This window comes from Crinia signifera, chromosome 4 (assembly GCF_055691185.1).
Source record: "Crinia signifera chromosome 4, ASM5569118v1, whole genome shotgun sequence".
NCBI classification, from domain to species: Eukaryota; Metazoa; Chordata; class Amphibia; order Anura; family Myobatrachidae; genus Crinia; species Crinia signifera.
Genome location: NC_139220.1, coordinates 246,641,502 through 246,656,794, shown reverse-complemented (window position 1 = coordinate 246,656,794; position 15,293 = coordinate 246,641,502). Strand labels below are relative to the sequence as shown.

At 43.2% G+C, this 15,293-nt stretch overlaps 1 protein-coding gene across 4 annotated transcripts in view; it reads right to left on the bottom strand.

The window, feature by feature from the left end:
* Positions 1-15,293, bottom strand: part of NTRK3 (neurotrophic receptor tyrosine kinase 3) — a 572,243-nt gene that overhangs the window by 168,877 nt on the left and 388,073 nt on the right. For all 4 annotated transcript variants that reach the window (XR_014473528.1, XM_083184207.1, XM_083184208.1 and 1 more), the window contains exon 13: positions 13,388-13,576. Coding sequence is in view for 3 of the 4 variants with exons in the window: in XM_083184207.1 (XP_083040333.1) it covers positions 13,388-13,576 (189 nt within the window). In the remaining variant the exon portion in view is untranslated. The remainder of the gene's footprint in view (positions 1-13,387; positions 13,577-15,293) is intronic.

The following is a 15,293-nucleotide window of genomic DNA, read 5'->3' as shown; positions in this document are numbered from 1 at the left end:
TGATAGACAATGTCAATGATAGACCAGGTCGACACATAAGAATGGTTGACATATCCTACGTCGACATTAACAGAAGGCTGACACAATCTTTAGGTTGACATGGACATGGTCAACATGAATAAGGTCAACATGAGTTTTTCACTTTTAGTTTTTTTATGAGTGTCTGCGTCCCCTTTGGGCTAGGTAAGCCAATCCTGGGGCATTTTTTCAATCCTGTAATTCAGGATTGAAAAATGTTCAATCCCAGGATTCCCGCAATCCTGTGATTGGATCTACTACTAAAAAAAATGCTCCGGCCGCATTACACATTTACAGTTATGGCTGGCTGCAGCCGGGAGCAGTGCCGGTGGGTGGCTATGAGGCAGATGGGGTGTCTGGGAGCCGGGGAGAGTTGATGTGCTGCTGGAGGCGCATCTGGGTGCCGGGTGGGTGGCTGGTGCCTGGCCGGGGAGCGATGTGCCGTGGGCGAGTGGAGAAATTGTTTGGACTGCACAGCATGACCTCTGACCATCACAATGTGCAGAGCCGCAGGCCAGGCATCGGGAACAGCTGGCAGCGTCTCAGCAGTACTCACAGGCTGCCCGGCATTAGATTCGCAGTCTAATCCCAAAATTTTGGGATTTGAAACTCCAACCCTGGGATTGAAATACTCGTGTTTTTGGGGACAAATCCTGGGATCCCTCTGATCCCGATTCCTGGGATTGGCCACCCTACTTTGGGCACAGTGCCTTGCTGCGCTTGGTACACTATTATATTTTCGCTCTATAGTAAAGTATGTAAAAAACACCTTTTTAAAAAAAATAAAACGTGAGAAACTCATGTTGACCTTTTTCATGTTGACTTTGTCCATGTTTACTTTAAGCCATAATCCATTGGGTTTACATACTTCTGTGAAACAGTGTGGATTAATAGGTCAACAGTGTCTAGATCGATAGGCAACAGATCAACACACAAAAAAAGGGGGGTAAATGATGTAGGTAGATATTTACAAAATGTTGACACAAGCAAAAGGTTGACATGACATGGTTGACACAAGAAAAGGTCAACACAAGATTTTCTTGATTAGGTGTCTATATTGACAATCGTTGACATGGACACTCTATTAGTGTACTCGCTACATTCGCCCCGAATCAGGTAAACACTATTATATTCTCCCTCTATGCCCACTTGGATCGTGAAGTAAGTACAAGTCCATACCTCCCAACTGTCCCATTTTTGAGGAACCGTCCTGTTTTTTTGGGACAGTCCTGCCCCTCGCCCAAGGCCAGCAGTGTCCCGTGGCGGGGCAGTTGGGAGTTCCCCAGCCTGAAGGGAATAGATGCTGTGCGCATGCGCACAGTGTCTATTCAGTGGCGCAGATGATGAAAATGGGGCGTGGCCAGATGACACCACATTTGCATAGATCACACCTCCATTTGCATAGGTCACGCCCCCTTTTCGCTGTGCAACTGTCCCTCTTCCTCTGATGAAGAAGTTGGAAGGTATGCAAGTCGGTTTAAAAAAAATCATGTAAAAATTGTGTCGGCCTTTGAAATGCCTTTTCAAATGTCGGGCCTTTGATAATATACAAACGCCGCACAGTTAGGGCCATGGTGGGAATCGAACCCATGACCTCAGTGCTGTGAGGCAGTAATGCTAACCATTACACCATCCGTACTTGCTAAATAATCGCAGAGCTCTGCTTTTTAATAGCGCTTCTATTGGAGTTGTAGCACCAGTGTAGTTATCATCCCACTCTGAATCAGACCCATAACCCATAGGAATTATAATACAGTCATGTAGATAGTTACCTTACATCCTTATGGGAACACAGGCAGTAAAATAAATAATACAGTAGTAGCTTGCCAAGGATACAGTTATGCTACAGCAGTGTTATGAAGTGTAGATCTAATAAGCATGCAGCAGAAGAAAACTTTATCAGTACATGGCACTGAACAATGTTTTAGATGTTCCAGCCATCCCGGCTCTCTACTTTACATCATTTAAATTCTGGCAATGTAAAATGAATGATACTTTTAATACAAGGTACCTGTCATTTATTTATTAGTTCGAACTGTGTGTGCTACAGCTTCAGATGTATGCATTATAAATCAGCTGTATTCCCAGACATTAAAAATGCATCCAAGTCATAATGTATTATGCCAAAAACATATTTATTAATGCTAAAGGTTTCCATTCCACCCTTTCTTTACTAAAATGCAGCTGCCATACTTTAGATTGCAAGCTTCCTGTGTCCTGACAGTACCTAGATTTCTCTCTGTAGGCTTCTGTCTCTGAAAATGGTTCTATGTTTACCTGTTGCTAAGCTGTTCAGTACTAGTTATCTTACTACATGCTCAGTATAGATGACAATATGGGTTCAGGGGCGGTTTGGTATTAAAAGATACTGGGAAGAATCTCAGTGGACTGACGGGTAGAGGGTGGAATGCTGCTGTTGTTTGGGGGTATATGGTATCAGTCAGAGCCGAATTTCCCATTAGGCAAGTGAGGCACCGGCCTAGGGGCGGCACATGCTTAGGGGCGGCACTTGGATGCCTGTGATGGTACTGTCAGCCCAAAGTATACCAATAACTGCAAAATATACACTGTACTGTACCGTATTTCATCTTAAATAGAGTGTAAATGATAGGACATGCAGATACTGCCCCTGTAAACTGTCCTACTTAGTAATATGTATACATAATAAAAGAACATGTCACAGTTAGTGGCTTTTTTAAATAAATCCATTATATTGGCTATTATCAAATGAGGGCTTATAAGTAATCAAAAAAAATAATATAATTAGACAGGGGGTAGCATTATTGTTGTGCCTAGGGGCGCCGTCATCCCTAAATCCGCCCCTGGTATCAGTGTGGCAATGTGGGCATGCAAGGGGGTTATTTTTCAGAAACTTTTCTAGGGCCGCACTTACCCACCCTCCAGGAAGCTGCGGGAGGCTCACAATATTTGGGGTAGTCCCCTGCAGCCCCGGAAGTATGGGCAGCTCTTCCACATACTGCCCACTTTCTAGTGAAGTGGGCAGGATCTATGGGGTTTATTTACTCAGATGGAAGTTCTATTGAAGCTGTTGCTATGGGAAACAAGTCAGATTATATCGATTATCTTCTGTAAGGTGCTCAATAAACAAGATTCTGATACTCCCATCTTAGTAAATAAATCCGGTACTTCCTCATCTTTGCGGCCACAGCTAATGCTATGGAACTTACATAGCATAACCCGCACCACCCTGGGTCCACAGCCACCCTCCTGTGTCCACGCCACCATATATAACATTGAGTAAAGTTGTGGCGAGCCACCGAGCCAGAAGCGTGATGAGGGGATGATGATTCTATTCTGAAAGCCGATAACGTAACTGGCGTAAGCTGTGGAAGCAAAGATCAGGAGGTAAAATCCTTATGTTACTGAAGAGATAAATCCCTATGTTGCTCTCCCGCAATCACATACTCCGCGGTAAATTACTGCAGCATGTCATTTAGCTTTGCCCCCTCATTGCGAATCAGCAAATCGTGGGGGTGTTACCCTGGGGGTGGAGGAGATTTACAAAGTAAATATGTCTAGAGCCACTTTAAATTCCCAATTTACCTATGATACCAGGGAAGGGCATTGTAGAAGCATTAACATTAAGTCACAGACACAGCTGCAGGAAAAGACACAAGGACTGCTGCAACTGTGTCCAACTCAGAATCAGGCCTATGAGGAGGCATCCCGCCCATTTAGCAGTCAATACCTTGTACGTTGACCCCAAAAGGTGGACGTAGACATTGTCTGTGAGCTGTACCACACCCATCTGAAGATGCTGTGCACATTTATGGTCAGAATAATTTTTGCACTTTGAGCTGCTTTGGCATTGCCGGGAATACTTTTTCTTTAACTTCTGAATGGTAAACATATTTCAGTGTTGGGTTATTTTTTCAGTATAGCCAGTACTATTTTTCTGGAAAAATAGGCCCAGGAACTCCAGGTCTGCTTTCCTAGCACGGCGCCCACGATCTAGATTGTATGTGTGGGGCTGATATCTCAAGCATCTCATGCATCTTATGTGTTTGTGGGGCATAAGATGCATGAGATGATGTAATCGACGCGATCGACGAGATTGACGAGATTTTTACATTGCAAGCATCTCATACATCTTATGTGTTTGTGCGGCATAAGATGCATGAGATGATGCAATCGACGAGATTTTTAAATTGGAATCAATGTAAAAAGGCCCCAAAACCCCAATTTTAATTGCTAACCCCCCCCCCCCCTCATGGGTGAAATGGCCCCCCCATTGTTAATGACACCCCACTATTGACGCCAACCCGAAGCGTGGCGAGCGCAGCGAGCCCGCGAGGGGCGGCGGTACGCGTCCTACGACCTTTTCATACCCCCACTATCCACGTCGGCGTGGAGTTGATTTTATATAGAGTGGCGAGCGCACACAGAATACATGTAAAGTAGTCCACGTGCGCTCGCCGTGCTTCGGGTTCGGAGGCTCGCTGCGCTCGCCACACTATATAAAATCAACTCCACGCCGACGTGGATAGTGGGGGTATGAAAAGGTCGGAGGATGCATACCGCCGCCCCTCGCAGGCTCGGTGCGCTCGCCGCGCTTCGGGTTGGTGTTGATAGTGCTGGTGGCGTTAACAACGGTTATTGGGGGCTCATGATTTTTTATCTCATGGATCTCATGGATCTCATGCATCTTATGGATGCATAAGATCCATGAGATTAAAAATCGGGTCCATCGCGTTGATTGTATGCCTTAAGTACCTTAAACTTAAGGCATACAATAAATTAGACGGGCGCCGTGCTAGGAAAGCAGTACCAAAAATTAATATATATAATAGTGAGAGGGAGAGATAGATAGATCTACTGTACATATTGTATTTAGAAACAAAGGCACTCACAGGTGACTTTAAAATACAACTTATCTTATGGAAAGTAGAATTTCAGTTCCTGATGATGTCATATTTAATTAGGGGTTCAGGAACTGAGTTCCTGCTGAAAAATAGCACTGAGTATAGCCCTAACTCTTTTGTAGTGTGCTGTAATAATAAGTTGTGTGTCACAAGAGCATGCATTTAGCTTAACAAAATTGATTGTTACCCACGCCCCATTCCCGCTCTTACCAGCCCCACTCATATTTTCAACCTCATCAACACTCACACTCTCTTTCCACCGCTCTGCTCAGCCAACATTTAATTTCCTTTCTGCTTCCAGATCGCTTCTTCCTTAGGACTTTCACGTAACTTACCAGCCTATTCTTTTGCCATAGAATGAATCTTTTAACCCTGGCCACAGTAGCATTCCACCCTCCTAACTATTCAGATAAAGCGCTCCACTGCTCTACTCTCCACATCGTCTTCCTATCCCAACATTTCCCTATAGAATGTAAGCTATTGATCATGTGTGTTACATGCTCTGCTAAGCACTGTACCACCTACAGTACTTTGTAAAGCATTTGCTACATCCATTGTCTTTACATATTTAAAAAAAAATCCAAAACCAACCATTATAAGACAACTATGATCACATGACAACCCTGTCTTTAGCGCATTTAACATATTTACCAATAAGTCTCTGGTCGATTACACATGTAGCTTTTACTCAAACTAATTTTATTTTATGTGGTCATTTTGTCATACAATACTTTTCTGTACTGGCCCCAAGGTATTCTACAGGAATTGCATAAAGTATACCATAGCCAAAATATTTGCTTGGCTTCAGTATTGTGGTTTCAAATGTTCCTTGATCCTAAATGATGTGTATTTATCAAAGATTTACCACATCTAAACCCCATTTCCTCTAAGACATTATGAAGTGTTTGTTTGTGAGGATTGTGCACACGATTAATGAAAGGTATACAGCTGCGGGATCCTCTGTGTATTTGAAGTATTAGGAAATGCTATTTTTCACAGCTGACAAAGCACACTATACAAAGAGCTGATCAGCGGTGTCATAGCTTTTCTACAAACCGGTCTGGCTAAACTCAAAATCCATCTCTTTCAAATACCATGAGTTTAAAACAAATTTAAAACTGTGATCTGACCTTTATTGACCTGTTTTGTTAGACTTTATACCACAGAGCCCCATAGTAATTCTAGGAGATTTGTACACACATTAGCACACTGGATGCACTGACATGGAGCTATATACAATCTCTCTTCCCCTTCCCTATTCATTTGAATCAGAGGGAAGAGAAACAAAATAGAAAAAACGGTACTTATGAGTTATCCGGGCGTCCGATTTTTAAATCGGGTCGGATCGGGACATCGCATCGCATCGCATGCGACCATCGGATGCGATGCGATGCGATGCGATGACCCGATTTTTCCATAGGAATCAATGTTAAAATGGACTGAGTCCATTTTAACATGGAATTCAATGGGAAAAAGGGGTCCTTTTCATACCCCTACTATCCAAGTGGGCATGGAGTTGGATATAAACCTGTGGCGAGCGTAGTGAGCCACCGAGCCCGAAGCGTGGCGAGCGTAGCGAGCCCCGCGAGGGGACACGGAATACCGTCCCCTCGCGGGGCTCGCTTCGCTCGCCACGCTTCGGGCTCGGTGGCTCGCTACGCTCGCCACAGGTTTATATCCAACTCCATGCCCACTTGGATAGTAGGGGTATGAAAAGGACCCCTTTTTCCATAGGAATCATTTTAACATTGATTCCTATGGAAAAATCGGGTCATCGCATCCGATGGTCGCATGCGATGCGATGCGATATCGCATCGCATCGCATCTGATTGTATGCCTTAACTTAAGGCATACAATCAAAAAATCGGCAGCCCGGATAACTCACAAGTACCGAAAAAACACATAGCCGAAAAAGATAGTAAATAAAAAATGTAGAACAAAGTATTTGTGGTTCTTTTTTTTTTATTTCTTGTGTTTCTGTCCCTAGTGCAGTATTCCCTACTTTAGCATATTTTATACCACAAAAGAAAGAAGAAACTCCCCCAAAAAACTCCTGCTCCTACAGTACATCTATTGTATAGATGAAGATAATCCAACCCTCAGTCTGAATGTGGGCTCTTAAGGACAAATTCTCCGCTAACATTTGGCATTAAGGATTGCTTGAAGAATTCCCCTATTATTATTTTTGGTACTTGTGTATTAGCAGGGCGCCCATTACGTAGTTTACGTAGGGGTGTATTCAGAATACCAATACAGCACTATGCTGGCTATGTAAACTACATGAATGGCTCTGAAGCTCTAAAAATATACAATGCTTAATATCCCCACTATCCACGTCATACCCCAGTATCCATGTCGGCGTGGAGCCCGAAGCATGGCAAGGGGATGCGGACACGCTTCGGGCTCGACACACTCTATAAAATCAACTCCACGCCGACGTGGATACCGGGGGTATGACATGGATAGTGGGGTATGACGTGGATAGTGGGGGTAAAATGGCTGGTCTATACTTACCCTCCTCCAGTCTGGGCTCCGCGTCAATCCCCGCTGACTCACGTTGGGATCCACGGTGGCTCCCCGGCAGTCGCATTCAGTCTTCCTGCTCCGGCACTCACCGCGGACGGTGGGGGAGCAAGGAAACCATGTGATGTGCTGCCAGTGGCACTACGCTGAATTAAGTACCGCGTCCGCTGCGAGTGCCGGAAGAGGGGGACTGAACGCTGCCACTGGGGAGTGACTGTCACTGCCTCCGGGGAATAACTGTCACCGCCGCCCAGAGGAGGGTAAGTATGAACCACACCACCCTGCTCCAAGTGCTGCCTCCTGTATTATCACAGCACCAGCTACACTGACAACGTAGCTTAGCCTACGTTGAAAATGTAGCAGAATTATACAGAATTAGAAACACTAGGGTTAATGTGACTGTGAGGTGCAGGATGTTCGGGATTTCCCACAAATCTGCTCATATTTTTAAAGCGGCAATAATTTACAGTTTGTTGGAAAGAGGCTTGGCCTAGTGGAAGTTCCAAATACATACTGTATCTACAGGGGAATGGCATATCAGTGGAAAACCCTTAAACTATTATCCGGGGGGGGGGGTGCATGCTGCCCTTGGAGACTCTGTAGTACTGCTGACTCCTTCTCAGTGAAGGAAGCCTGGTGCTGCAGGCTAATGTCACGCTGCAGCACCTGGTTCCTGTCACTTTGGAAGCCTTGGAGGGATGATATCTGAGTGTGGTACACACTCCCCCTGAGCAGGCTTTGAAAGGGTTTGACTGGGCAGTAACTCTGCTGCTGTTTATAATGGCATTCTCAGATAGGGTCAACACAACTGCAGAGTTGGTTATAAATACCCCTGTTTCAAACATACAATTTGCACCAAGAAGAGGTTGGTATATGTGAGTATTGATTATGATCCCAAATACGAAATTAAGCTTACAGATAGGGGCGAGCACACTGCGTGATGTGGCAGAACTTAACCCACTGGGCCCGGGGCAAACCTCGCACTGAGGAACAGATTTCTACCTTTCTGGTGGGATTCCCTGTGGTTGCATACCAACAGTACTTGTAGGGCAGCACAAAATAGAGTGGTACAGAGGAGCACATAGACAGTGCACAGGGCCATTAGACAGCTCCTGGGATTGCATGAATGTCATAGTCTGACATGCAGTACAACCAGCAACAGCAGTGCTCAACACCTGTCCCCTTTCCTCTCTGCATGGTGGCTGATCTCTCCCCTTGGAACAGCCAAAAATGTAGTGTTGTCTAGTCCAGTCCCTTCTGCCCCTCCTGAGGCTCTGCCCCCTCCCCTTCTAGGCCCCACCTCTTCCTATTCCACCGGCTGTCCTCACTGTATGCCAGATGCCTATGCCAGATCTGCCCCACCTGCAGTGTATGCCAGACACCTATCTTCCTCAGTGCAGACCAAGACTGTGAAGAGACTGCAAAACCTCCTTCAGTGGACCATGGGCTCGCGGATGAGCTGATGCCTGCTAGGTGGGCGGCTGGCACCACAGGACAACAGCCTGTCGTAACACTAGCACATACTGTAAGCACTAGCACATAAAAGTCAGGTGCGATCATACATATGGGTTGTTTAGCAAAGCTTGGTGAAAGATAAAATGTACAGTGATAAACTGTCACCCAACCCCCCCCCCATATCTGTCTCTCCACTGTATATTTTGCTATGCTTTAGTAAATTTCCACCTCAGTACTTTGTTATCTTAATATAATATATGACAAATGCATCTATTAGTGTCATCTCCTAGCTCTGTTACCCAGAAGCCAAATAAAAGAAGCTATCTGTAAGAATGCGTGCTTCACCAATTCCCCCGGTGTGCATGACTCTGGACAAGTGACATCACGCTCCTTTCAGTACCTTACTGTATTTTGCTGAGAATCAAAACCAGAAAGAAAAAAAAAATAGATGTGCGCACATACAACCAGCTGATCCCCATGGCCTTGCACTCGCCAGCATTAAACTAATGACCACCATCTCATGCTGAAAATAACTGGATACGGTTCAAAGCTGTTTCTATCCCAACATCAGCATCCATAAACCTGTTTTCAATATTTTAGATCTGGCTCTATTATGCTGAGCTAAGTGGAAACAAATAAGCATCCGTCATCTTATGCCATAAGCAATTTTTGTTAGCATAGGGTAGATAGAAATCTATATCATGCCAATATTCTATTAATCGTGCATTAAGGAGTTGCTTTTCACTGGCTGTAACTTAGTAACGTTTATTGACATTCCCTTTTATTAAAATAGAAGCTTGGAAGCAGGAGAAAAAGGACATACTGTAAAAGTAAAGAAAGAATCTTTATGACAAAATGTACTATTGACTGATAAGGAGAGCATTCATAATGGAATAGACCAATGTACTAGACGCAACTCGATCAATGTGATGTATTCAGCTGTATTCCCCAAATATATTGATATGTAGACTTCAGCAGACCAATCTTATGTGTTCTTCCTCTCTTCGCACAGCCACATCTCTTCTCACTCTCTCTCTCTACTGTCTATGCCAAGTGCTGACATATGTGGACATTCTTGGCTAAAAGATTTATGCTAATACGAGTACCGCGTTCTATGTGAGCATCTGTGTGGCTTCATGCATATGCATCACCCCGCCCACTATTTCCTGCCCACAGCCATATTCGTATCATTACTATTGACACTTGCAGCCACCCACCAGTTGCAAGTGCCAATGGGTGCTGCATCCATTTCTTGAATACTTCCCCCTGCCGACAGCAGCAGCACTGCAGAAATAAGCAGTAAAAAAAAAAAAAACCTGCTGCACCTCTTTCCTCTCTGAACCTGGCAGAGGGGATGGTGCCCAGTTTGAGGAACCTGCACGGGTGCCTCCTCCTGTTTAAAAATACCCCTGAGGTCAACCCATACTGGTTGCAATGGATCCCTTTGAAAATGATGTCCTTGAAGTGGCGGCTCCTACCTCAGTGCAGAAGGGGGGCTGCCGCTGGCCCTGATGCCGCTCTCTACAGTATGTTGCCAGTCCCCACTGCCGCCATGCCACTTCTGCCCTCCCCGCCCTGGTCTCGGGACCGGTGCATGCACAGTAGCCCCTAGCTTCTATAGGCTGCTTTGGCAGCAGCCCATAGAAGCTAAATTATGGTCCTGGCACCTGTACACTGTAGATGACAGGTACCGGGACCGGCACAGTATCGGCCTCCATACTGCGCATGCGCATACCCCAGATTCTATGGGCTGCAGCCAAAGCAGCCTACAGTATATAGGCCTCTCAGAGGGAGGAAACATATCCCAATGAGACTGCCTTGGATGACTGGCAGGTAAAAACCTCTACTGTGTCCTTTCACAAATGTATTCCACAAGTGAGCATAGAATTCTGGCTACAGTCCTACAAGACACATTTGTTCTGTATATCTGCACTTTGACCACCCAGTTCCCATTTTGAAATTACCATGTTGCAGAGAGAGCAAGCCAGCCACACAAGGAATGAGCCGTCCTCTTTTGTATTCTCTGCATGTTGCAGTACCCGCACAGTCTGCAATTGCTTCTTTCAGAGGATGCACAGTTTGCTGATAGTTGCAACAAGTTTTGGGCTTGCATCTCACTCTGAGGATATGATTCGGATTTGGAAGTAAAGTCGCAATGCACTGGGAGTAACTCATTTTTTATTCTTGCCTGCAGGGTAAATACTGCCTGCTTTTCCATGTAGTCCACAAACGGTACAAAGCTTTATTCCACATACACACAGGGCGAATATGCCTTTGTGCTGAGCGATCTAGTTAAAATTGTAACCAAATTGCAACCATAACAATTATAATATCGGAGAACACAAATGTTATCAGGCAACTTTTATAACTTGTTGATACAAAAATATAAGGCCGTATACCATAATACATAGCACACTGATTGTGAATGAGACTATGCAATCTCCCTTTTCTATACTAGAAATTACCCACCCAATATGGCCTTCCATGGAAGCTGGGATCGACCCACAAGAATTGCAACTATGAATGAGTATCCCTACCAATAAATTACATAGCGCCAGGTTATTTAAACTCTTATTCTGTATGTTAGAAAAGCCAAACTTGTTAGAAAAAAGAAACGTCAGAAAAAGTGTAAAATTGCATAATTACAGTTACCAGGTACAGTGTATTAGCTTAGAGACATCTATCTGACAACAAGTATATGTGGAGTTTATACAACTTATGTCACTAGCTGCACAATGCTGTTTTATAACGCATCCTGGGCTTCAGATAAATACATCATAATTGCTGTTTACAGGATTTAGACAAGTTAGACAGCACAGTTAATAAGAAATGGAAACATGAAGAAGAAATGGCTGCAGAATGGAAATTGGAGGAAATAAAATAACCAAATGTGTATATGCCTTGTAAAGTGATTTCTGCTTAAAAGACAATATTTATTGTTGCCATATTATCTCTTAAATCAAGGATACCTACGATTAACACAGGTTATGTGGCTAATTAGAACCAGGTGAAATGCAGACTTTAATTTAGATAGCAACATAACCTGTGTAATTCATTTGGTCACCCGATACTTAACCGTTTCAGAGAGATGTGCAAAATATCCACTAAAAATGCCAGGGCCAAACTCGCTGAATATGAATCACTTTAGTTATTGCTGGCAAATGATCTGAAGTTAATTAATTGCAGTTTACTTAAATATTGCGCTCCAAATAAAACTGTCGCGGTGAGCAACACTGGTATTTTTAGCAGATATTTTGCACAGCAACGTCGGCACTTAAAGGGTTAATGATTATCCACCTTCAGGCCTAATGGTGCCCACACACTGTGCCATTATCGTGTGCAATATGATCTTTTTTTAGTTAAAATCGCATTGCGTCTAGTTAAAAATAGCACCATGTTTATTTTCCTTTGCAATGCGCGCTCCTGCATTGTCAGTATTGCAAGGCAAAATAGTATAGGCATGCAGTTATTTCTGTACTGCATCGCATGCTACTGTACTACTGTACATACTATTGTAGAGTAGTCAATATCTGGTATCTAGTTCAAATCGCAGTAAAGTCACATAGCACACATTGTATAGGCTCAAATCGCACCTAGCACACATCTCACCGTGTGTGGGCACCATAATGGCAGGGACTGATGTGAGACAGATTTGTGATACGTGGAAGACGTCTGGGAAGTGATTCTCCTCCGCATATTGTATCCGAGGATAGGTCACAAAGAGGGGGTTGTCCAATTTTCCAGCATTACAAATTGTGAAAAAGGTACTGTACATTTAACATGAAGCAATCATATTGGAAGATAACACTTTTCTAACATAAACAGTAATTACTATGTACTAAACAAAGATTAGGACACCCACAAATACGCACTATGTGGGCAATACTGCACTGATTATATGACTCAAGTACAGTACATACTTTCTAAAAATAAGTTTTTAAAGTTCTACAACAAGGTCTATGTATCAGATGTGAAAGAAAGAAAGGACACATTGGAAAGCAAGGCCAAGAATTTTGGCCCAGATGAAGGTTAGCAGGGTGTATTTAAAAAATATGGTAAGGAACTACAAAACATTTGTGTGGGAGCAACATCTAATACTAATGCATGTTAGTACATTGTATATCTGAGTGAGTTCACCCTCCAGGCAGAAACCCTGATTATTCTACCCCTAGATATGTGTATAATTGTATTGTTACCCTAGAAACTCTGCTTAACATCCACCAAACCCTATTTTTTTGGTATAAATAAAGAAGCTAAATTCCTGCTTGTACTTTATGCAATGTCTGCTTCCACCTCTATCTTACAGCTATGGATGTGAGCAGCAAACATGCACATGACTCTTGCCAATGACATAACTATTATAATGTACTTTATACACAATTTCTAAAAACAAAAACAAAAATTAATAAATTTTAAAAAACTATTTAGGAAACATGTGCTTACTGTAATTCCTGCTGGCAACTAAACTGTGCACCATTGTCATGTTTAATGATGAATGTAATACTTACATGTGTCTGGCTTGTGACAGTTGTGGCCTTGTCGGAAATACTGTGGGTTTTCAATAACGGGGATCCGGGTCATTCCAATCACCACAGTGTCTGGACCGGCATCTAGCGAGTTTGGTGTTGTTATGCCATGGTTAATATGATGGAGCGGACTAGCAGAGTCTTCCTCCCCGCTAATAACTGCCACAGGACCTGATAGAATTGCAAAACAATTTGGAAATTAATATGGAATCCATAATGTTGTCTTTTTTATTGTGGATTAATTCAATCACTGAAGCCTAAAACATCATTATATACATTTTTAAAGGAGAAAAAAACACAACAATACTTAGGGCCCATATCTGAGTCGCAGTCTGAGGTGAACACTGCAGTGTATATAGGTGGCCGCACATCTGTTTGTTTATGGGGATTCTGCTACAAACTCCTTCTACTGTACATCTGTGCGGCTGAATGTGTAGGGACTGGTATGCCCAATTTTTGTGCCAGAACATGCTCTAATACCAGTTGGTGCATCCTTATATGTCACCATCAGACACCATCAACCTCTTTAGAAATCTAATCTGACCATGGCATGTGCAGTAGCAAATATTCACTCAGCCAAGTGAATATAGGTATTGCATGTGGATTACATGCGACTCAGAATCAGGACCTACAGTAAGTGTAAGAATTATGCACAATGTGCTCAAACACAAGAAAAATGCTCTCCCCATGATCAAAGTTTTTTTTTTTTTTTATGACTAAAACATGATTTTAACATGATGGTTCAAGGAATGACATTTTGGTTGTATTTATTTTAATTGACATGAAAATGTAAACTTTTTTTTTTTCAATTCAATTCAAATAAAGATTATTTTTCAAAAATAAAACACATACTATAGTCTTAAACAGAGGATTAATGACACAATAATTGAGAAATGTTTAGCTCCGATCTTCTGTTTACAATTGAAAATAAAATATTTACTACGTAATCAAGAGCTACAAACTGATTTATTTTTATGCCTTCCAGAAACATGACAGACTCCCTATGAAGCTAGTCACATGTGGTTTCTGTTGGATTATGGAACAACCAGATGTGAATTTGGTCATCTACAAACCTGTACGATATATCTGCAAATGTGTGGAAACACTACTTGAAATTCATTGTACTCGCAAAGCTGCGAGTCAACCAAACATTGCCCGCATGAATGCCTGCCCCCCCCCCCCCCCCCCGCTTGCATTGTGAATGTCCCCGCACGCAGGCGAATGGATGTTCATGTTCATGTTTCATAAACATCTATTCACAGCTTTGCGTGGGCATTCCCATGGGCGCGATCCGGCCGTGTACGAACGGGCCGGCAAATATGAAAGTCGTCGTGTCTGCTCATAAACAGAGCCTGCACATGAGCCTGGATATGCGCATTTATTTATAAGGCGCCACAAGTGTTTCGCAGCGCCGTACAAAGGAACAATACAGGGAGACAAAACTTGGCATAACATTGAATAAATAACAAAAATACAGTACAAATAAAGAGTACAGTACAAATATATATATATACTGTACTTACGTAGTAGACAGGCGCACAATTTGCATACGTACAGTAAATTAGGAAAATCGCTTCGGGGTGGCGTGGATAGTGGGGTGGGGGTGCCTAAAACCTCATTGTATGTCATACAATGTCATACAATATCATACAATGATATTATTGTATAGCTAATGTAATGGCATCATACACCCTATAAAATCGCATGCGATCACATGCGATTTTGCGGGAGGTGCAATGTGATGCCATCGCATCGCACGGCCCTTAAAATGGCCCATGAGATGCGATGCAATGGGATTTTTCCTACGCAGAATAGCCCACTAAGCAAATTGCTTACTGGTTGCCCGTCTACTACATAAGTACCATAAGGACTGTAGAGGGCCGCAGAA